The following is a 22,185-nucleotide window of genomic DNA, read 5'->3' as shown; positions in this document are numbered from 1 at the left end:
TTTGTTGCTTGTTGTGAAGACCTACAAATCTCAAGTAATGGCTTGAATTGATTATTTATTAATTAAATCCTTAATTGTAACCAGCACAAGGCTACTAGCAAGTATGAGTAGTAGGACACACACACACACACACACACACACACACACACACAGTCAAAATTGTTCTGTTGTCATGGACATAGTAGCTTTTAGATTAACAGAATTGTGTGAGTAACGGTGGTCGTGTCTCGTCCTCAGGATCTGCCTGTGAGTTCATTGTGAACACGAGCTCGGCCGGCCCTGGTGCTCTGGCCGTGACCATTGACGGCCCATCCAAGGTGAAGATGGACTGCCAGGAGTGTGCAGAGGGCTACAAGGTCACCTACACCCCCATGGCCCCCGGAAACTACCTGATCTCCATCAAATACGGCGGCCCATACCACATTGTTGGCAGCCCATACAAAGCAAAAATCACTGGTGAGTTGGCAATTCACACACAAACTGTGAAATGGCTGTGAAAAAAATGCAACGTAAATGTACAAATGGCAATATTAAAATATACAAAAGGTAAATGCAATGCAATTTACTGTGTTTTGCGACGCAACTCCATGTCCCTATGCTTTCAGTGCAACTGACACATTTTAAAGTGCATGTCAGAAAAGTCGTTTACCAAATAGAGAAGTAATAAATATCACCAGCGTTGTTGTCATTGTCCTCACACACTTCTTTTTCTCTGTGGAACAGGCTCTCGTCTGGTCAGCAGCCACAGTAATCACGAGACATCGTTCGTGACTGTGGACCCGGTGACCAAGGCCGTGACGTCCAGCCAGCAGGCTAGTGCCCCGGGCTGGGGCGGCGCCTCAGACGCCAGCCGAGTGGTGGCCAAGGGCCTGGGGCTCACCAAAGCCTTCGTCGGACAGAAGAATAGCTTCAGCGTGGACTGCAGCAAAGCAGGTAAGGGTTTATGGGACCACGCAATGATCTGGTTTCTGTTGGTGATGTCTGGGTTGGTCTTGAATGTATGCATGAGGTTGTGGGTGATTTCTGGGTTCTTGAATGTAATTGTAGTCAAAGTGCAATGTGTGTTTATGTCTCCATTTTATTCAAAAATGAGCACAGAGGTACTTTTCTTTTTTCTTATTATATACTTTAAAATGAAACTGTGAAAAAAATCCTTATCAATCAACAACTGTTGTTTTTTAATTGATCAACTTTAACTATTGTTGATCAACTGTAACTATTTCAGTCAAACTAATTTAAGAACCCATAATACACAGACCCATAATGCATGTATGCCGTCCTCATTTCTTGTCTTTTTTTCTTTTTCTTTTTCTTTTCGCCTTGTAGGTAGGAACATGCTCCTGGTGGGAGTGGACGGCCCCAAGGTGCCGTGCGAAGAGATCCTGGTGAAGCACCTTGGCAACCGACTCTACAACGTCTCCTACCAGCTGAAGGAGAAGGGCGAGTACATCCTGGTGGTCAAGTGGGGCGACGAGCACATCCCCGGCAGCCCCTACCACTTCACCGTCTGAGGAGATGGACAACCGCCATCCCCGAGATGAGATCCCCCCCCTAGACCCTGTGCCCTGACCCAGCCAAAGACTCTTGCTCCCCAACACACATAATACACTGAACAGCCTCCCTGCCTGCTCTCCACTCCTCAGTGTCTTTAAGTGCATTTTTAACCCCCTTCTCCATTTCATCCCATTTTGTTTTGTTGGTAAAACTTTTTTTTTCTCCGCCACACTCCATTGGGGGAAGTGACGCAAAAAATAAGCACCTTTTTTTGTTTACTGTAAGCCGACTGAATTTCAGCAATCAAACTTTAAGGTAATCCTTGGCGGTTTTTTTCGTCAACTGTTCATGAACTCCCTCGGAGTCGGGGGTGCAATGTGGTCGTTGTCGTGTAACTCTGGCTCCTTTCCTGGTGTTGGTTTACATAAAGATGTTTTGTTGTTACTGATGCTGTCCCTAAGACAAACGTTAGCTGCTGCTAATACTGCCTGGTTTCTCGCGAGGACACTGCTGTGCTGTTCTGAGCTTAACTGTAGGGGATAACTGTAGCCTGTGACGAGTGTGAAGAAGAGGGACTTTTAAGTACCACACACCTGGAGTAGAAGATTTTTTTTTTCGGTCATTATTTAGGGTTGAACTGACACACTCGCAACCTTCAGCAGCACACCTTCAACGCCTTTGTTACACCACTTAACCTAAAAAAAAAAACTAACACTGGTGCAGAAGCAGCCTGCTTTGTGGGTAGCCTGTTTTGTCATCTGCATTTTGAGTATTTTCTGTTTTCTCTCCGAGGCTTCATATTTGTACATCATCATGCACTAGCGAAACTGAGCATAGTCTCGTCCACATGTTGGTCATAACGGTATTTCTCTAGTGCCAAGTAGTGTTATTGACAGCCCTGAGAGAAATTTCACAGCGCCAAAGTCAGTCTTGTTTTTATTTTTTACAAAACGATTAAAAGGGAAGATTGGGGGAAAAAAAGTTGATGTGGTGAAGCAGATGTCCGATAATGTGCAAGTGAGTGGGGTTTTATGGAAAGAGTATTTTGCAATAACTGAAAATTAACAAAAATGGAAAAATAATTGCTTCATCATGCCACGTCTTCCCTCTCACTCCCATTACCTTCAGCTCTTTCTTGTGCTACTTTATTATTGTGTAATCAGTATTTCAAAAAATAATAATTAAAAAGGTTTTTAAAAAATAAAGCAACATCAACAATGTTTGTATGTCTGTTACAATATTTTGATACACAATAAAATTGTCTTAAATATTGTTCTGTCAATGCATTGTGTCTGAGTATTTGTCTGCATCCTGCAGTTACAGTAGCCTTAAAGGACATTGTGTAAAAGCTGTATGAGTAACCCTTTATGCACAAAATCTTAAAGTGGGTGTGAAATTCAATTTAAAATGGAAAGAACATTGGCACAAGAATGCAGAACTTTGCGTCCTTAGAGGACGCTCGGACGGCCCCTTTGAGCGTGTCGCAAGCAGGAGGCGAGGAGCTCCAGCCAACGCCCAGTAATTGGCATGCGGATGACTCATTCTCCAAACTCATAGGGCTGCAGTCCCGGGGAAAAATCCATACAGTGCTGCCCATATTAGGTGGTGATTTTTGGCTAATGGCATAGCCACTAGATGGCGCACAATACATGCATAAAATCTATTTCTACAACATTGCCACTTACAAATGTATCTGATAATCTGACCGTGTTACTTCACAAATTAATAAATTGTACAGTCCTCTCCATGTGCATCCCAAGCTTCATGATTTGCAACCAAGGCACTCATATGCGCGACATGAAACTAAGATTATTAAGGCTACTCAAAAGGTATGGTATTTGTACATGGTAAAGTGTACAATGAGTGTTTTTAGTCCCATTCCCCGCTTAAAACTGGATTTTCTCGTCTGGATTTTGTCTTTCGCACCCAATGATGTTCTTTTTACGTGTTTACATTGGGACGCGCGCGCAACAGGCGTGAAGCACCAGGCACGCCCACATTGAAAGAGAAAAAAGTTGTACGAGGACCCAGACGTCACATTTTTTGAGAACTCCAGGCGCGATCTGAAGGTACTTTTATTACTAATTTATTGTCATAAACCAGGGTGGTGGCCAAATTTACAGTATGCAATAGCTGCGAGTGTACTTTGGAAATCATGCGTGTATGTTGATTCAGTTGGATTTGAATCAGGAGATAGTAACGTGAACGTTGCTCTAACTAAAGTTACATCAATTGCTTCCATACGCAGATGTTTGGTACTTTCCATGTTTGAGACCTGTTCTTTACTAGAGTAAAGATTTGGCCATAGTTCTAGTATGTTACTGGTCAAATAAATGGTTTCAGTTTAACCAAGTTCGTTTTACGGTGGTAGGCTATATGTCTGCTTACTCTGCTATGTTCAAATGTTGCAAAGTAGGAGGGTTCCTTTCTGGTACCAGTAATCTGGCACTTGACTGTAATGCTAGCTAGCTAGTTTGCTAGCATTTACAGTAAACGGGCTGTGTGGCATTAGCCTCTGTTTGTCATTCATACGCCCAAAGCTAATTTGCTCTTTTGGTTTCAGTAACACATTTTGCGCTTAATGGTCTTTGAACATCTGTCATTAAGGAGTGCTGTAAAATCTCACCATCAACAGTAACGCAGTGTGGTTTAGTGAAGGGCCTAGGTACAGTAGTACATTGGGTCCAAATGCCCAGGATGTTAACGTCCACACTTACCAAGCACTCATGAAGACCGACTTGTATTTTGTTACATGTGCAAAATCAGTGAAGCAATGATTAGGTACTTTGGAGCGTCAGCTAGGTTGAGAGTGAATAGAGCATTTGTTAATTCCCCCATCTAGAATCTCCATGCTGGTTTGGGTGCTGCTGCCTTTAGCCCCCATCACTGTAAGGAATCACCTAAATGCAGATGTGCTAAAAGTAAAAGTAAAAAACAAGAAACACAGTTTCCTTCCAACACAAATAACTTTTCTGAGTAACCAGTAGACCTGTGTACTTGTCTTACGATCAGCTAACTCCGCACTGGTTGGATCAAGTTTGTGGTGCCTGGTGGGTCCTTGTTGGGTTTTCAGTGTTTTTCAGTAACAACACAGTCCGTCTATCTCATTAGGTACAATGGAGTAAATGGTGTGGCATGTTATGAAATGTGCTAGTGTTAATTACACCACAAATGTACTTTTACTTTTGACACCTCTGCCTAAATGTTACTGGGTATGTTTCATCGCTTCCACACATAGAACTCGTGATCTGAAGATTATTTACTTAGAGAACACTGTACAAATGTTCAAGCTCATAATTTGGCAAGATTTGCCAGTTTCACATACTGCATTTCACAACATCAAAATGTGTGTTTGTTTTTCGCATGGGATGTAGTTGCTCGGTTTATGGGATGTCTGATCTAAGCAACAAAACTGACAAGGAGATCCAGAATCTCCTGGATGAGTATGGCATCAAACATGGACCAATAGTAGGTATGTATGCTGCTGAGATTCCTATGCAGTAAATATCATACTGTGTGGCTGAACCATTACATTTAATTGAGGTTACGATGTAGGATACATATCAATACAAAAGGTTGACTAAGAATCTGTCTACATGTTAAATGTTCATTTGTATTATTGTTAATCACTTATTGTTACCAGTCCATCACTGTTACCTGTCCTGTCTTGCACTTTATGTCAGTCTATAAAATGTCAGTCCTGTGTATGTCTTGGCATGGTATAGAGAGAAAACGTGATTTCATTTTCCTTGTATGACTCGTGCATATGAAGAAAGTGACAATAAAAGCTGACTTTACTTAACTTGAATCAAGGGAGGACAGAGGAATACAGTGCCACATGCAGTCACATGCACGTCTCAGCTCCCTTCGCCGTCTAAATTTTCAACAAGTTTTATGGTGTTACAGGCTATGTGAGAAGCAATTGGTCAAAACCAATCTAAATCGAGAGTGATTTACTTGCGACCATCCTCCGTTGGTTCTGTCATCTGGGTCACCAGTTGTTACAAAAAAAACAGATATCCTGTGACAATGACAGTATTGAGACGTCCTCCTGGATGGTGTCAAGCCTAGGAGTGGTTTCGAGAGCAAAAGGCTGGAGCAGGGCCATTGATATGGACCCTTGCAATTGATTGATTGATTGGTTTTTGAACATCTGTCTTCCTGTATCCGTCAGGCTCCACCAGGGGTCTGTATGAGAAGAAGCTGAGAGATGCCATGGCCAAGGGCAGCCCCAAGGCGTCCTCAGACAAGACCTACTACAGAGAGGAAGGTACAGTAAGCAGCCCGTGGTGGTACTGGCCTCTAGGGCTGCACAATTAATTGAAAATCACGATATTGGTTGTGACGATTAAACATTTAAAATCGTAATTTCATTCAATTTCGATCCAAATAATCCTGATTATCATTTTTTCCATAATCGTGCAGCCCTACTGGTCTCACACCCTGCACAATGACCTGATCTTTTCTTGGGTTATCATCTTGTTTACAATGTTTATTTTGTTAGCACTCATGTATCACTCATGTATCAGTGTCTGTTGTAGGCAAATTAAACTTTAGGGGCCTGAGGATGCAGAGCAACACAGCCACTGCCAAACTGATGTCAGTTTAAAACATCTGTTGCCTTCAACACCAAAAATTTGCTTCATGCTAAGCACATTCTCACAGCCATGGCTTAACGTTTAGGGCATTGGTCTTAAGATCAGAAGGTTTGAATCCCACCCTTACCTCTTCCTACACCTCCATCCATGGCTTAAGTAGTGCTGGGCGATATGGAAAAAAAACTATATCACGATATGGATTACTTTATATCACGATAACGATATATATCACGATGTAGCACAATTACATACGTTTTCAGTTATTATCTTTATTTGGTCTTTATTTTTTCATGTCGCCAAACAACCTTTCTTTAAAATGGATCTTTTTATTCTTATTTTTACAGTTACATGAACTTATAGTGTGTATTGTGACAACATGAAATGTAATTAAATGGCATTCAATTGTATAAAATTGATAAAAATTACTATCACGATATAAACGATATAGGAGAAAGGTCACGATATACACTTTTATATCACGATAACGATATATATCGTCATATTGCCCAGCCCTAGGCTTAAGTGCCCTTGAGCAAGGCACCTCACCCCACATTGCTCCCCAGGGACTGTAACCAATACTCTGTAAATAACTGTAAGTCGCTTTGGCTAAAAGACTGTGCACACTAACCTCTTTAGTATATAGGCAAGTTGGAGACAATAACAATTATTGTTTCCATTCACAGCACTAACATCCAGATTCTTACTCATAATGAGAGTAACTTCCATGTCCATTGCCCAGAAATTCTGTATGACATTTTCGCCGACTGTTTAAATCAGGGGGCCCCAAACTAAGGCCCGGGGGCCCTTTACCGGCCCTCCACCTCTCTGCACCTCACCATTTGAGCTGGCTCAAAGAAGCAATCCTCACAGAAAAAAATAATGATAATACAGTCCCAGGAAAAAGTTTGTACACCCTTTGAAATTTCTCACCTTTCTGTCAAAATTGGTCATAAAACATGGTCTGATCTTCCCGGAAATCACAAGAAGGAACAACCAGAGTCTGCTTTAACTAATTCAACCCAAACATTTACAAGTTTTCATATTTTCATTGGCCATAAGATGTAAATAGTCACAGGACAGCAAGGCATAAGTAAGTACACCCTTGCATTCAATAGGTTTTAACCCTCAGTTAGTCGCAATAACCTCAACCAGATGTATCCTGTAGTTGCAGATCAGATTAACAAAACAATCTGGATGCATTTTGTCTCCCTCTTCTTTAGAAAACTGTCCCTCTTCAGCAAGGTTTCTGGGATGTTTGGAGTGAATAGCTTTCTTGACCTCATGCCATATCGTCTCAAATGTTTTTTGTCAGAGCTTTGACTGGGCCATTCCAAAATGTGTATTCCATTGTTATGAAGCAATTCTTAAGTCAATTGCCTCTAAAATATGGGTTGTTGTCCCATTTCAGCACCTATCCTCCTGTGTGCTTCAACTGTGTGGCAGACTACCTCACATTTTTTCTGTAAAATATCTCAATAAACTTCTGAGTTCATTGTTCCACTGATAATAGCAAACTGACAAGGGCCTGAGGCACCAAGGTAACCGCATATAATGATGTTTCCGCCACCATACTCAAAAGTGGAGATGATGTTTTGGTGAAGGTGTGGTTCTCCAGTTCTCCTCCAAACATGACATTGTGTGTTCCCCTGAACAATTCAACTTTGGTTTCAACGTTGGTCTCCAGAATATTTAGCAGTAATTATGAAGCATATAAATGTTTTTTTGCAAACCTCAAAGGTGCAGCAATATTTTTTTCGGTCAGAAACCCCATTAATTTTAGATTGGCAGAATGAACCCCATTTTTAGCTATTCTTGGTTACATCTCCACTTCTTAGTATGGTGGCGGGAGCATCATTATATGCGGCTACCTTGCTGCCTCAGGCCCTTGACAGTTTGCTATTATCAGTGGAACAATGAACTCAAGTTTATTGTGATATTTTACAGAAAAAACCTGAGTAAGTCTGTCACACAGTTGAAACACACAAGAGGATGGGTGCTGAAATGTGACAACAACCCATACTTTAGAAGCAAATTGACTTTAGAATGGCTTCATAACAATGAAATACACATTCTGGAATAGCCCAGTCAAAGCCCTGACAAAAAACATTTGAGATTATATGGCATGAAGTCAAGAAAGCTATGCACTCCAGACATCCCAGAAACCTTGCTGACGAGAGGCAGTTCTCTAAAGAGGAGGGAGACAAGACACATCCAGATTGTTTTGTTAATCTGATCTGCAACTACAGGACAAGTCTAGTCGAGGATATTGCAACTAACTGAGGGTTAAAACCTATTTAATGCAAGGGTGTACTTACTTATGCCTCGCTCTCCTGTGAATGTTATAGCCTTATGGCCAATAAAACTATGATAACATGTAAATGTTTGTGTGGAATTAGTTAAAGCAGACTCTAATTGTTCCTTCTTGAGATTTCCGGGAAGATCAGACCATGTTTTACGATCAAATTTGACAGAATTGTAAGAAATTTCAAAGGGTGTACAAACTTTTTCCTGGGACTGTATATATTTTTTAAATATTTCATTTTGTTTATCAACAGGCCTTCCTACAGTTTAATTTTCACTAACCTAGTTGGAATCACCAGAAGGTTTTGTCTTGATAGTTTCTCATGTCACTGTAATATAAACAGGCCTACCATTTCTATTGTAGCCTATCACTCATAAACTGTCAATCTCCATATTTTTCTAACCTTTCCTAGCTATTTCTACATGTTTTTTAGAAATTAAAAGGAATGCCTGTGGTATTTCAAATTGAAAAACATGTGAAGTACTCACTTCTTTTGCAAATCACTTGTAATGATGAACTATTTTGTGCTAGAAAGTATGGCTATAACAGGCAGTGGCCTAGTATACAGCCCACATGATTGATCCCGGCCCCTGATCACAGTCAGGAACGATAATGTTTCCCCCAGAGAGAGTTTGGGGACTCCTGGTTTAAATACACATCAGTTGAGCTTGCTTCACTCTCTTGTATAGCACTGTTAGTGAATACAAGTGTATGCACGATACCTAGTTGGTCGCAGAATGTGCCTTTCACTCAATTATTTGCTTACTAAATCTTCGTTTTGTTTGACAGAGGAAGAAGTCGAGTACATCGAGTACCACCCACCACCGGTAGGTGTATACAGTCTGCCTGTTACTAAACACAGCATTGTGCCACCTATTAATGCATGCGATATACAGTATGTAGCGAAAAGATTGTAAGAAGAGTAGAATGTAAATCTTTGGTGTGCATTTTCATGTGTATGTCAAATGTCAAAGCGAGAATTGCAGAACTGTATTTACTACTGGGGTAGCCGTGGCCTAATGGTTAAAGAGATGGGCTTTAGATCAGAGGGTTGTAGGTTCAAATCCCACCCTTCCACTCCCAACCTCACTTCATGGCTGAGGTGCCCTAACTCCACACTGGTTCGGGGACTGTAACCTATACCCTCTAAATAAATGTAAGTCGCTTTGGATAAAAGTCGAGACAGTGTAATGTAATGTAAAGAGTGTAACTCGATGTGTGACTCGATAGACGTACCTTAGACTTAGAGAATCGAGACACAAGGTTATGTAGGATTGTTGGCAACAATGTTCAAATAGTCTGCATGCATGAGAACACGAGTTGATGCGTCTCCTTTTTTAAATAACCATGATGTTTTGCATTCTCATTGCAGGTGAGAAATGAAGGCTTTTCGGATGTGTGAGTATAGTTAATGAAGACGACTGGTGAATGGTGGTGAATGTACTAATATGAAACCATTAGCACAATGACCCTCCATTATTAACCTCTAAAACAACTAAACCAAAGTGTTGTTCTTGATTATTTTTCCTCAGCGTAAGAAGAACAAGAATTGTTGAAGACGCCCCCGAAGAGGAGGAGGAGGAGGTTCAGTATGAAGAGTGAGTCCCTGGGCCTCATTTAGAACATTTTGTGCACAGCTCCCCCTAAACATACGCAAACAAATTTTCCAACACAAAAAAATATTCAGCTTTGTTATAAAACCATGGGGTGCACTCTCAAATGCACTCCTCTCGTTAAGATGTGATTGATTTGGTGTGCGAGCATGAGCACCGCGCTCCTCCCAAGTTCGTCAATGTTAATCAGCCAATGAATATTCCAAGTGTATGTGAGCCTTTGACATCCTTTTTCACCCATGGATTCATTACTGCCACTCCCTGTTTTCTTCGCACCCTGAATTCAGACTACTTCATTCACATCAAATGTGTTTCATATTACCACTACAGTCACTAGAGCTCATATTCTTTGATCAATTATTTTATTCTGCTGATTTTAATTAACTGTATTGTGATGTAAAAGTCATCGTAGAAGCCTAATCTGAAAGTAACTGAAAGTACCATTACATGCATGAAAAGAACGAAGTTTACAGCACACTTCTTTGACTTTTTTCTCGTTTATTCAGAGCGATTTCGCCTCTGTGTGTCATCAGGTTCGCTCAGGCCATTATACGCATGTTCTTCATGGCATTGCACACGTTTTTTTACGCACTGAAATTCTTTATAAACTATAAACTATTACAAGGAATGTTGCAACCGCAGATTTCACCCAGTTTCCCACAACTTTTTCTTGCGAAGAGGCAATTATTCATTTAATAAATGAGGTCCCTGATGTCTTATTATTCACATAGGCAAGCCTCACACCCTGTGATATTGTCTCAGAGCTACCACTCCTATACATTCTTTATGTCAAAATTGTTCATGTCAACATTGCTCACAGTTTCTGAACTTTAGGGTGTGTGCAGGTAAACCATGCTGACTTATAGCTGAGTAAAAATGTATGCAACTCACTGTATGCTCACTGTCAGGGCTCTGAATGAACACTTTCCAACTGGCCAAATGCTGAAAATTCAGTTTGGCGAGTAGAAAAGAAAACTTTACTAGTAGCCACTTTGACCCATTAGTCAGTGTGTGTTAAGCTAGTAAGTTTAACATCTACTAGCCATTTTGGCTGGTGATGAAAAAAGTAAATTTGTAGTCCTGCTCACTGTAGTCAGGGATGCAGCCTGGCTTGATAATGTGTCAGTTATTCGGAAGTAATGAGTCATCGGGAAAGAACAAGCTCAGCCTTGTTGTTGCTGAAAGAAGAGGTATGTCTGTCCGCCTACACTGATGGCACCTCTATAATTCTTATCTAAACATTTCATTGTGTGTTTGTGTGTGTGTGTGTCTCTCGTTGTGGCTTCTAGGCCCATCATCAACAGGACGCAGGCCTCGTCCTACCAGAGCATGTCTTATTCCAAGCCCCCGCCTCTAAGGACCCCCCAGCCCCAGCTCAGAACTCCCCTGCAAAGAACAACGACCCAGCAGAGACCGGTCCAGGAAGCAGCCCCCTCAGGAGGAGTCCCCGGATGGCTACGGGTGCTCGTGTTCGTCCTCATAGCGGTATTTCTCTATTACGTTTACTCAACCATGGAGACGCCAGAAGAAAACCCATTCAACAGGATTGAAGCCTAGGTCACCAAGTCCTCGAATGTTTCATTACACACAGACGTTACTTCTACGTCTTCACACTTGGTTGGCTCCTGTTTATTGGACCTCTTTCACGAATGTAAATTTTGTTCTTTTGGATAATGTGTGTGCCTTTATGTCAACACGCTTTTTTAGTGATCTGTAAAATCAAATATGAAGAAGGAAATATTTTTTTTAGAATATTGTTATCTGTCATAATGTACACACCAGGATGTACAGTTGGTTGTGTGTTTTTCACCTTGACAAATATTTGCATTCTCATGACTTTCGCCACAACATTCCTTAATGGCAGTGAATTTGATCAGGGCTCCTGAAATGTTGTCTTGGAGTTGATAGAGAATCTATTTTAGTTTAGTTTTTAAATTTTAAACCCACAATTTGATTAAAATAACGTGGTCTGTATTTGTCTATTTTTATTTTTAAAGCTGAATGGTTTCACTTCCCTATTATGTTAAAAGGACTGTTGTCAGCTGTTTTACCAAAGATAATGTTATGATGCATAACTTGCATTTGTTTTCCTTCTGTTCCACATTTTTATGGACCAATTTTTTAAAACAAACACTTTTCCAGTTTGTTTGGCAGTGTGATCGTAACTGTCTTGGTGCTTTAAAAAAATAAATGACTTCACAAGTATTAAATTGTTTAGAAAATATTTATGGTGCATTGTACATATTTAGCTGTTGTTTGCAGTGAGAACACAACGGTTGCTATTAGGTAAACACAGTCCGAAGCCCATGTTGTTCTGTTTCACGTAGTGTGCATGAGGTTTGGGCTGCCTGGACCATCAAGAGTAACATGAAGTAAAGCAACATTACCTCATTTTGGATGTTAGGGTACTGTACACATGGCTTCATTCAAAATGAACATAGCTTAATACAAAAACAAGATGATACATTATACATGGCTTTCATTGAACTTAAAAAGTATACATAGTCCCAAGTATAGTATAGCAGTCAAAAACTCCTAATCAAGGTCCTAATCAAAACAAATTCGAAGTTATTATTTTAAGGTGTTGGTGTTACAAAATCAGATACATCAGATACTGTGGTTCAACCTCACAAAATGTAATATGCTTTCAAAAACAAAAAGTAATATTAGATGTTGTTACAAGTTACACAACCTCTATTCCACTGAACCTAATATGTAACTGTCTTGTACAGCACCGTAACATAATAGCGTAACTAATCCAAGTGAAGTAGGACAATTATAACAAAGAAAAAACTAAACTTAACACCTGAGAAAATTCCAGTGTGTACCATCAGACTGACCAAATAACGTCTTACTACTCCATAAACAAAGCACTCTAATTGCATCATCTCTCCATGAGCCACTTTTACAATAATGATTATATCCATTGAATCTGTGATGCTACCACAAGCTAGACTACCACGTAAATGGAAGCTCTTTCAGTTCTATTTCCATCGATACCATGGTTTATTAGTATGTCCATGTATAATGATCACCACCTCCATGGACATATATGTAACATCCGTATGGGGCAAAAATGTGCCTCTCTCACAGAGGCATAATTAGCTAAAAGGTAGTGAATGATTCGCTGGCCCACAAATGTATTTTTGTATATTAAATGTGAAAGGAACAAGAAGTAGACTGTATGTCTGAAGATTCTCATTCATCCAGGCCATGCTATCCAAAGAGTTCAGCTGTAAACATTAACTGGACTTCTTCTTTGAGCATGTTACACTTTGAGGGAGCATCCTCAGCTCTAGTTGAGGTAGGACTGGGGGTCCTGAAAGGAGGGGGAGGGGATATATAAAGAGCAATGTATTATGTAGTACATTACGGGTTATACTGGCAGGGAGGTAACACCTCCATAACATCAGCTAATTTTATACGCACGTCACGCATCACCATCCATATGACCCTCAGATGAAGACGGAAGTTACACAGTTGAAACATGTCAGATTAAGAAAAAAAACCTTTACATGAAAAGTGAATGACTAAAGAAGAGCATATGTGAATCCCTACCATTCTCTCATTCAACTAGAATTGAGGATGTTCCATGGAATGAGGAGTGAGATATCTTCAAGCTCAAAAAAGAAGTCTTGGGGTGCAAGTCAAACTATTTCCTCGGGTCCTTTCCTGTTACTTGTGTCCTCTTGCCTCGGTGTCACGGCGACTCCGTCAAGAAAGCAAGTTCCCCCGGTGTCAACCTAAACAGCAACTTTTGGGGGCCTTTCCCCATTCAACATCCCGATTGCAAATGAGATAATGACTTTTGCAACATATAGGAATAAAACTTCATTTAACATCCCGATTTCATACGAGATAAAGACTTTTGCAAGATATAAGAATAAAATTTCAATCAACTTCCCGATTTCATATGAGAAATTACTTTTGCAAGGTATTGAATAAAAGTTCAATCATCAATGACGTTGAGCCTCGCATCATGATGCCCAAAGCATCTGGAAAGGATTGAAGGTGGTAATTTGAGTTGCACCTAAGTTGCTTCCAGCTAAAACTCTTTGGGAAAGGGAAGAGGAAGGATAGCCGATGGTTCATTAGTGGTAATCTGAAAGTGCAAGGTGGCAGTGCCGAGCGGGCAGTACAAAACAAAAGACTGTCCTGAAGGCCATCCTACCCTCTAGTAGTGCTTCACGCTCAGGTGCAATCAGAGTGCTAGAGCGGCCCTGTGAGATTGCTAGACTGAAGAGTTTGGGGAACCGGCACAGCAGCAATGGCCATCACACTGTCCCTGGAAAAGAACACGAGACGAGGAAGCCGCAGGTTACTGTAGGCAAACTCAAGACCTCAGCGACTCAGTTACACTGTGCTACGAAAAAAAAGAGATGTGCTTTTACGGCAACATAACTCATTTGAAATCAATACTGTAAAAATGTTATTGGGGATTTTTTTTTTGCTACAGCCTCAACGTTGATTCAAATAACACTGATCAAAAGAACCAAATTGTATATTGCATATTATGTACAGCAAAGTAGGTAATGCTGTATAACCACTTACTCTTTACTATATGTCATTTTAAACATCAACATTTTACACATTACACATTTTACACATTTTACACATAAGACGTAATTTTAAACATGGACATTTTTACATGTCATCTGAAACATGCCATTAAGTCTTCACTACGAGATGTCCCTCTCAAGTTTCATCTTTATTATTAACATTTCACACATTCCATTAATTCTTTAGTATAAGATGTCATTTTAAGCATGGACATTTTAACATGTCATTTGAAACATGCCATTAAGTCTTCTTCACTACGAGATGTTATTCTTAAGTTTCATCTTTTCCATGTTTTAGTTACAGTATTGTAACCATGTACAGTAACAGCTGTGTAGGTGAGGCATGCATATGTACTACAAGTACATGTGGCTCGTGCACCGCCTGCATGGTGGTAATCCAGAGTAAGTACACATAGCTCACCGACCGCCCTCGAAGCCCAGAGCCGTGATGAAGACGTTGATGAGCACGGTGAAGAACACCATCACTGTGGCCACATTGTTCATGGTGTTGAGCTTACGCTGCTTACGGATGTCATTAAGGTCGTACTTCACTGAAGAGGTGAGGGAAAGAGAAACAATGGAGGGAGAGAGAAAAAAAGGTCAGATATCAATATATAGCTGATGTACAATATCATACATACTGCCAACATCTGTTACCAGTGTTCTATTTCCTCAGAAGGCTGAGGTCCTTCAATGTCTGCAGCCAACTTCTGCTTATGTTCTACCAGTCTGTCATGGCCAGTGTGCTCTTCTACGCTGTGACTTGCTGGGGTGGAAGCATTAGGAAGAGAGATGCTGCACGCCTTGACAGACTGGTGAGGAAGGCGGGGTCAGTGGTGGGCATGGAGCTGCAGTCACTCACCTCAACAGCTGAGAGCAGAACACTGAGCAGACTGGACTCTATTATGGACAATCAGCATCACCCCCTTAACGCCACCTTCACTAACCAACTGAGTCTGTTTAGTCACAGACTCCGTGCTTTCACCTGCAGGACAGACAGGCTAAGGAGGTCCTTTGTCCCTTGGGCCATTCAACTGTTTAACAGTATACAGAAGGACACTAAGAAGGACATCATTATTGGGGATTGGACTGCCTGAGATGCCAGAGCTGGCCCAGATCTGGAACCTCTTGGCATGTGTGTGTGTGTCTGTGTGTCTGTCTGTGTCTGTGTTTGTTTTTATGTAGCTACTTGACACCTGAATTTCCCCCTGGGGATCAATAAAGTTTCTCTACTCTACTCTACTCTACTACCAGTGGATCATTGCTGTGTTAATCAGGATTTTTTATTTTCTTTCCCTTTTTAAAATCCATTTTCTTTCACTATGGATAATTTAAAGGCCTTCTCTTTCCATTGCTATTTGTATGTCCCACAGTGATCCAGGCACACCTGCACTAATTTGCCTTGACAAGTCAATGGAGTGTTTTGCTTATTTAGTACCATTTAACAATATAGAATGGCATATAAGTATTAAAATGTCAACTTTAAATTCTGTGCTTCTATTTGGCACAGTGTTGTTAGAAACTCATCTTTTTCAGGGATGTTGGAAACATAGGCTACCTCAACCACATCTGTCAGATGACACAACCATTATGCATATCATATGACATCAGCAAGCAATCATATATAGACATGTACAGGTAGGGACAAGGTGGTGCGAAAGCATCTGTCCCTTTGCACAAAGAAGACACTTTTTGAAAATGTTTCTCACAATGTAGTGTGGTCCATATTGACATGTTTATCTTCAAATGCTTGACGATCAAAACCATGTGACAAGAATGCCTCAATATAATATATAGCCTATTTAGTCTAGTAAGGCAGCCATAATATACTGTATATGAGGTCCACGTGCCCTTCGCCCCCCCTGAGCACCTGCCCCCCAAAATGTGCCCGCCACTGCAATCATCCACTACACCACCTTCATGCAGCATACTGACCGATGAATATCAGAAGAAGGCCCACCACAGACTGCAGTGTGATGGAGAGACCCAGGAGCACTATGAGGGGGATGTAGAAGCGGTAGCCGGGCCCCACGTACAGAATCGTCTTCAGCTGCGACGAGTTGGCCATCAGCAGCGCCACGTCCAGCATGCTCTGGGCCGCACTCTTCTTGGTGGCGTAGTGGTTCATGTTGATTGGCCTAAATCGGTCTGACTGATTGATCTGAGGAATGTATGGAATCAGTCAAAGAGCTCTTCAAAAAAGTGGTATGTGTGGGAAGTAAACAACAGAGAAGTTAATAACTACCCCAGTGATTGTCAAACCGTAGGCAAGGGACCCACTGCCTTGAATGTGTCCCTATTCCAAGTGGGGCTTGAAGTCATTTTCAAAAAAATGAAAATAATAATCCTGTATGTGTGTTACTCTTGACAATTTATTTGAGTCGCGTTACTTATTTGGTCAGAGATGTACCTTGAACATTTGTGAACATTTCAAGAGGGCCCCAAGTAGGAATAGTTTGGGAACCCCTGAACTATACTATTGATTAACCAAAAGCCTTTTTCCTTGTTGCTCACTGAAATGTCAACTGGGCCAAAGTCTTTAACCTTTTCAACCATCCTGACTCCTGAACCAAGGCCTTTAGTGTAAACAGCAGTTGATCTTCTGATCACCCCCCCCTCTCTCTCCCTCTCTCTTTAAAGTCACAAAAGAGACACACAAACTGAATCAACTTGAGTATTCTTGCTTCAAGTTACAGTGACGTCATTGCCCAGTGTGTAAGTTTTGGTGACATAATGGTTGCCAAATTACTAGGGACCTTCTTCACTCGAATGACATTTCCCCACCACCTTCAATGTTATACACACGTATACTCAACATATCATAAATAACAATTACATAATGATCATTTAAAAAAACTATTTTTCAAAAATCCACCACCAACAGCAAAAAAACCCAACATTCCCATTCTCGCTCGCATGAGAGATTCGCACAATGCGTTTCACTGGAGCGCAGGGTGGGGCCACTTTGGAAAGGTGTGTTCCATATTCACCTGGTTTCTGTCTCGTGGAACGAGCTTGTCTCTGCATGCCAAAGTAACCCTTTGTGGCGACATGGGACCACTATTAACATTTTTAGTAAAATAAAGATGTGGACACCAAAGGCCATCTTGCTTGGGAAAGGACCCCCGCCGGACTCTACAATTACTCTATGAGCAGATATCACATCAGATAATTTTTTAGCTTAAGTTTCAATATATTGTATAGAAAGAAGACAAATTCAATGTTCAAACTAATGTGTAGGCCTAGATGTTGGTAATTAGCCACGGGCGCCATCACTCGGCATTCCAACACCTGCGTATGTGGTTATATGGCGCTAGAGCACGAGCGTGAGAACGGGAAAGCGCACGTTAACTACAGCCTTTACAGAATCTGTTCAGCTGGGTCCAGTAGTGTAATGTGTAGTTTAAGCCGTGTCAGCTAAGCTTCATCTTTTGCACGTTGTCATTTCGCTTCGACTAACAAAGTTAGTAGGAAAGTCAAATAGGTTAACCAGTTGGACCCGGGTGCGTAAACGATAAACATGAAGTTAAACTTACTTCCTCTTCTCCAGGCTTCAAAGCGATGTCCTCGCCATTTGCCTCTCGGTGTTCGGTGTCCATTCTGCGACGGACTAAATGGCAAAAACTCTACTAGAGCTACAGTGATAATGTCCTCGCCAAAATTATTTCGTTATTCTGGCCAAATAAGTGCAATGTTGGTTAACATGTTGCCAACGAATGCGCTTCACCACAGGGGTATTGTGCCCATTGCCAACCAAGCCAGCCACTGAAGTTTTGGATAGTTTGTAAGAGAGTGACCCTCCCATATCTGTAACAAACCCACCCACTATTCTGTTTAAAAGATAACCCGCAGCATGGTGTGACATTTACTCTCTGATTCATCAAAGAAAGGGCGGCTGTGTGTGCACCCCAAATCTCTTTCACTCAATGAGCCTGGGGACAAAATAACATGTTCTAATGCCTCATACAGTGGAGCGCATTTACTTCATTAGTTTGTCAGTGAACAGTTTGTTACAAATATGAGAGGGTTACGCTATGACAAACTATCCTTTCAGGGAGAATTTTAAACTGTTAAATGTGAAATAAATACACAGACAGGAGGACAGCCCTGTCAAAGAATATGTTGTTCAAAAGTACAGACACAGAGCTGAGTTTGAAGCGTTTTTAAGTGCATTTAAAGTAACAGTACCTTGAAGACAAACATATTTTATGGACAAACTTGAACCCAAGCCTGGAGGTTTTGAGACCCAAGCTGAGCTAATACAGGGAGACAGAGAGGTGTACCACTGTCAGGAGATGTTGAGAGATCCAGCTAGAAGAAACTCACACTAACTTGAGACGAGGAGGAGGGGCAGAGGTCATGACAGGTGAGAAGAGAACAGGGGACAAGGAGAACATATGGGGTCTTTCTCAAATGCAAGGCCAGTGTCCTTCGAAGTGTATCAGCCTAATTAGTCACGCCCAGTGATTGGATACTTTTTGGTGAACTCTACAGAATATCCAATCACTGGGCATGACTAATAAAGGGTATCCAATCACTGGGCGTGACTAATTAGGCTGATACACTTGGAAGGACACTGGCCTTGCATTTGAGAAAGACCCATGGAGAGGTGGAGGGGAGGACAGAGAAGACTAGATGATGAAGATTAAGAAATCTCTTCATGCTCCCTGCACATTCACAATTAGTCTGCTCACCAAACTACATTGTTAAATGTGATCATTGTACCCAAATTAAGGCACTGACAAAACAAAGGGTTACAAATAAGGCAGTCATAACTAAAAAGGACTTCTTTATTAATCAAATAGAAAAGTTCTTTGAGAAAGTTCCTAAGAACCTCTACAAATACACAGCTGTTGACATTTGTCTCATCTGGCTTGCCCATTTTCCTTGAAGACCACGGCCACCTCCTGACACCAATTACTCAATTTCTAAGCGAAGCGGTGACCACGAAGCTTAACTCTACTCAATTATATACTTTTACAAACACATCTTATGGGAGGAGCAGGGAGTCTTGCAGGAGTAAACTTAAGTGCAAAAATACCAACAAAAATTCCACTCGCAAAAAAAAATAATATTGAAAGAGTAACAAGCCGTGTTTATGCCAACTACATTCTTGACCAAATGTTAAATGCTTTACATTTTATTTAGCAGATATAGTGTACCCATTTTCACATCACTTTCGCTGTTGATTAATGCCCAATGCACGTTTGCTCTTTAATGTGCAAAATCACAATGTGCAATGTCACTATGCACATATAGCTTATTTATTATACATTTGTATACACAGTATACAGTTTACATTCTTCCATCAATCCATCCATTCATCCAAACATCCTTCCATCCATTCTTCTTGTCACCGTTTTAAAAATTAAATGCTGCTTCCCTTGACACTTCCACCTTGCACATTTGTGGTCTTGCTATCTAGTTTTGCTTTCTGTTCAATACCGGAACAGAAATGAAGATGAGTGGGAGAATACAGAGGCCTTTCATGTTTTTTCTGAAAAAGAGCATGACATGGAGATGTCACAAGTGAGCCTATACATCCTAGTTAACAATATCACCACGCAAAATGGTTTCAAAATGGTTGGAGTTCCATTTCAGGTAACTGATTACATTTTTCACAAGTCCAGATTATCTAGAACTACCACTATATATAGATATAGAAACTGTGAACTCTTCACTGTTTCAAGCAGTGTTTCAATGGTGAAGAGTTCACAGTTGTGTTATTTGTACCATTTATGGCGGTACTTAAAATCTAAAGAATCTTTGGTTAAAGCTGTGGCCTAGACTGGACCACACTACATCACTGGCCTAGACTCTGACTAATTCCAGATTCAGGCCACACCAAGACAACAGTTGCTTACCAAGTGCTCCGAAAGCTGTGATGAGGATGTTGATTATGACCACCAAAACCACCAAAGCATTCGTCCAATTGTTCAAGTAGTTGAGTTTTTGACGATTATCTTCAATGTTTAGATCAATGTTGGCTAGCAGAGAAAGACATAGAGATTGATTGATTGATTGTCATTTCAGCAGCTATGGCTGAAAGACATAGAGACAAAGGGGGTATAAATACAGATAGACGTTTTGTTTTAAGGAAAATATGGCTGCAGCTTCTTCCCAGCAATATCTGGAATGTAATGTAACAATTGCTTGTTTGCCACTAAATGTACGTATGAAGTCACAAAGTCAGAAAACCTTTGAATCATCAGATTTCAATCGGATATTTATTTATTCATAAATAAATAAATAATAACATGCTGTTCTGCCATTTTTTCAAATTGGCTATCCAGTCGGTATTTTGAATATAGAGTGAATAGAGTGAATATTGTACATGTATACGAGTAGACCTGTCGATGGGGCCCGCTGCACTAAGAGGCTATGGAGACTGAGAGCATGTCATGCCAAATGAAAGCACAGGACTATTTAAATATTAAGTAAATAAAAGAATCAACTTCATCACAATATTTCCAAGGATCTTCAGTAACAGATTTAAAGACTATTGATTTTTGGTCGAAATAAATAAGTAAAATAAAAACTTTATGATAGGCTCTGCACAAAGATGTTATTTAACTTCTGTACAGAGCCTTTTGGGATGCTTACCAACTAAAACCAGAAGAACAGCCACCACAGTTTGCAGTGCGATGGAGAGACCCAGGAACACTAAGAGAGGGATGTAGAAATGGTAGAGACGTTCTGGTCCCAGGACTTTCCTGAGAAGAACTGCATTGTCCATCAACAGGTAAACATCCATCATAGTCTGGGCAGCACTCTTCTTGGTGGCATAGTGGTTCATGTTAAATTGCTGATTACATTGGGAAGAGAAATCAATACTGAGTGAACTGTGACCTACCCAGTTGGAGGAAGATAATGAACACAGTTCAAAAGAAACTTTCAAAGAAAGTTGAAAGTTACACAGCACTGCAACACATACAGTACAGTACAATTTATCCTCAAGCCAGGTGGCCTCTGGACATACGCAAGCCATGTGAGGTAAAACCATGTCCTTTCTTGGCTCTTTATCAAGTCGCTGGTAGAAATTGGGTACTATATGGAAAGGTTTAAACAATTATTCAATGACTTACCCACCCTTCTCCCCACAGAGCACCCTCCTGTGTTGGTGGAGCAGAACCAGCCTCATTATTTTCATCTCTGTTTATACCCATGATGCCTTTTCAGTGCTAATGCTGATACAATGCATGTCCTTTCTCAGCATACACACAACGTGTCCCCCAAACTACGGCCCCATTGCCTCTCCTTCTCACCATCTCTGAAGTTGGAGGTAGCTTTTTAGAACACTCCCCTTGCCTTCACACATGGGGCAGAGTGGTGTGGGCACATCCCACACCCAGCAAGCTGTGCTTCAGAGATAACCCCTGTCTGGTGTGACGTTGCCCAATATGGGAGGCAGAGGGCAGGAAATAGTACAGTGCTTGAATTTATATGAAATTTCATAATTATTGTGACAAGTCTAGGAAATGTTAATCTAATTATCCCGTGCCTGATTTTAGGCATCATGTCTGATATCTTTCAGACACACATTTGGATATTTGTTTAGACATGAAATGGACTGGGGCCTATGCTCAACCACTTCAAGTCAGAAGGCACAAAAACTGCCC

General features: G+C 40.9%; 4 protein-coding genes across 7 annotated transcripts in view; 2 read left to right on the top strand and 2 right to left on the bottom strand.

The window, feature by feature from the left end:
* The window catches only part of flna (filamin A, alpha (actin binding protein 280)), a 56,815-nt gene extending 54,039 nt beyond the window's left edge, over positions 1 to 2,776 (top strand). For all 4 annotated transcript variants that reach the window (XM_063209337.1, XM_063209334.1, XM_063209338.1 and 1 more), the window contains 3 exons: positions 238 to 456; positions 724 to 933; positions 1,327 to 2,776. In XM_063209337.1, the coding sequence (XP_063065407.1) occupies positions 238 to 456; positions 724 to 933; positions 1,327 to 1,511 (614 nt within the window). In that variant the 3' untranslated portion in view covers positions 1,512 to 2,776. The remainder of the gene's footprint in view (positions 1 to 237; positions 457 to 723; positions 934 to 1,326) is intronic.
* Positions 2,777 to 3,444: 668 nt separating this feature from the next.
* emd (emerin) lies at positions 3,445 to 12,212 on the top strand. The gene is made up of 7 exons (XM_063209339.1): positions 3,445 to 3,563; positions 4,869 to 4,966; positions 5,669 to 5,764; positions 9,184 to 9,221; positions 9,767 to 9,792; positions 9,927 to 9,992; positions 11,297 to 12,212. The coding sequence occupies exons 2-7, from the start codon at positions 4,885 to 4,887 to the stop codon at positions 11,562 to 11,564; spliced, it is 576 nt and encodes a 191-aa protein (XP_063065409.1). The 5' UTR covers positions 3,445 to 3,563; positions 4,869 to 4,884; the 3' UTR covers positions 11,565 to 12,212.
* Positions 12,213 to 12,222: 10 nt separating this feature from the next.
* LOC134457355 (ninjurin-1-like) lies at positions 12,223 to 18,359 on the bottom strand. The gene is made up of 4 exons (XM_063209340.1): positions 18,103 to 18,359; positions 16,502 to 16,727; positions 14,988 to 15,117; positions 12,223 to 14,292 (listed from the first exon to the last, which is right to left on the bottom strand). The coding sequence occupies exons 1-4, from the start codon at positions 18,163 to 18,165 to the stop codon at positions 14,217 to 14,219; spliced, it is 495 nt and encodes a 164-aa protein (XP_063065410.1). The 5' UTR covers positions 18,166 to 18,359; the 3' UTR covers positions 12,223 to 14,216.
* A 983-nt stretch (positions 18,360 to 19,342) lies between these two features.
* On the bottom strand, positions 19,343 to 21,874 carry LOC134456344 (ninjurin-1-like). Its single transcript, XM_063207714.1, has 4 exons — positions 21,652 to 21,874; positions 21,170 to 21,371; positions 20,431 to 20,553; positions 19,343 to 20,063 (listed from the first exon to the last, which is right to left on the bottom strand). The coding sequence occupies exons 1-4, from the start codon at positions 21,730 to 21,732 to the stop codon at positions 20,053 to 20,055; spliced, it is 417 nt and encodes a 138-aa protein (XP_063063784.1). The 5' UTR covers positions 21,733 to 21,874; the 3' UTR covers positions 19,343 to 20,052.
* Positions 21,875 to 22,185: the final 311 nt, after the last annotated feature.

This window comes from Engraulis encrasicolus, chromosome 10, assembly GCF_034702125.1.
Source record: "Engraulis encrasicolus isolate BLACKSEA-1 chromosome 10, IST_EnEncr_1.0, whole genome shotgun sequence".
NCBI lineage: Eukaryota > Metazoa > Chordata > Actinopteri > Clupeiformes > Engraulidae > Engraulis > Engraulis encrasicolus.
Note: the sequence above shows the minus strand (reverse complement) of the source record. Positions and strands in the feature narration are given on the sequence as shown.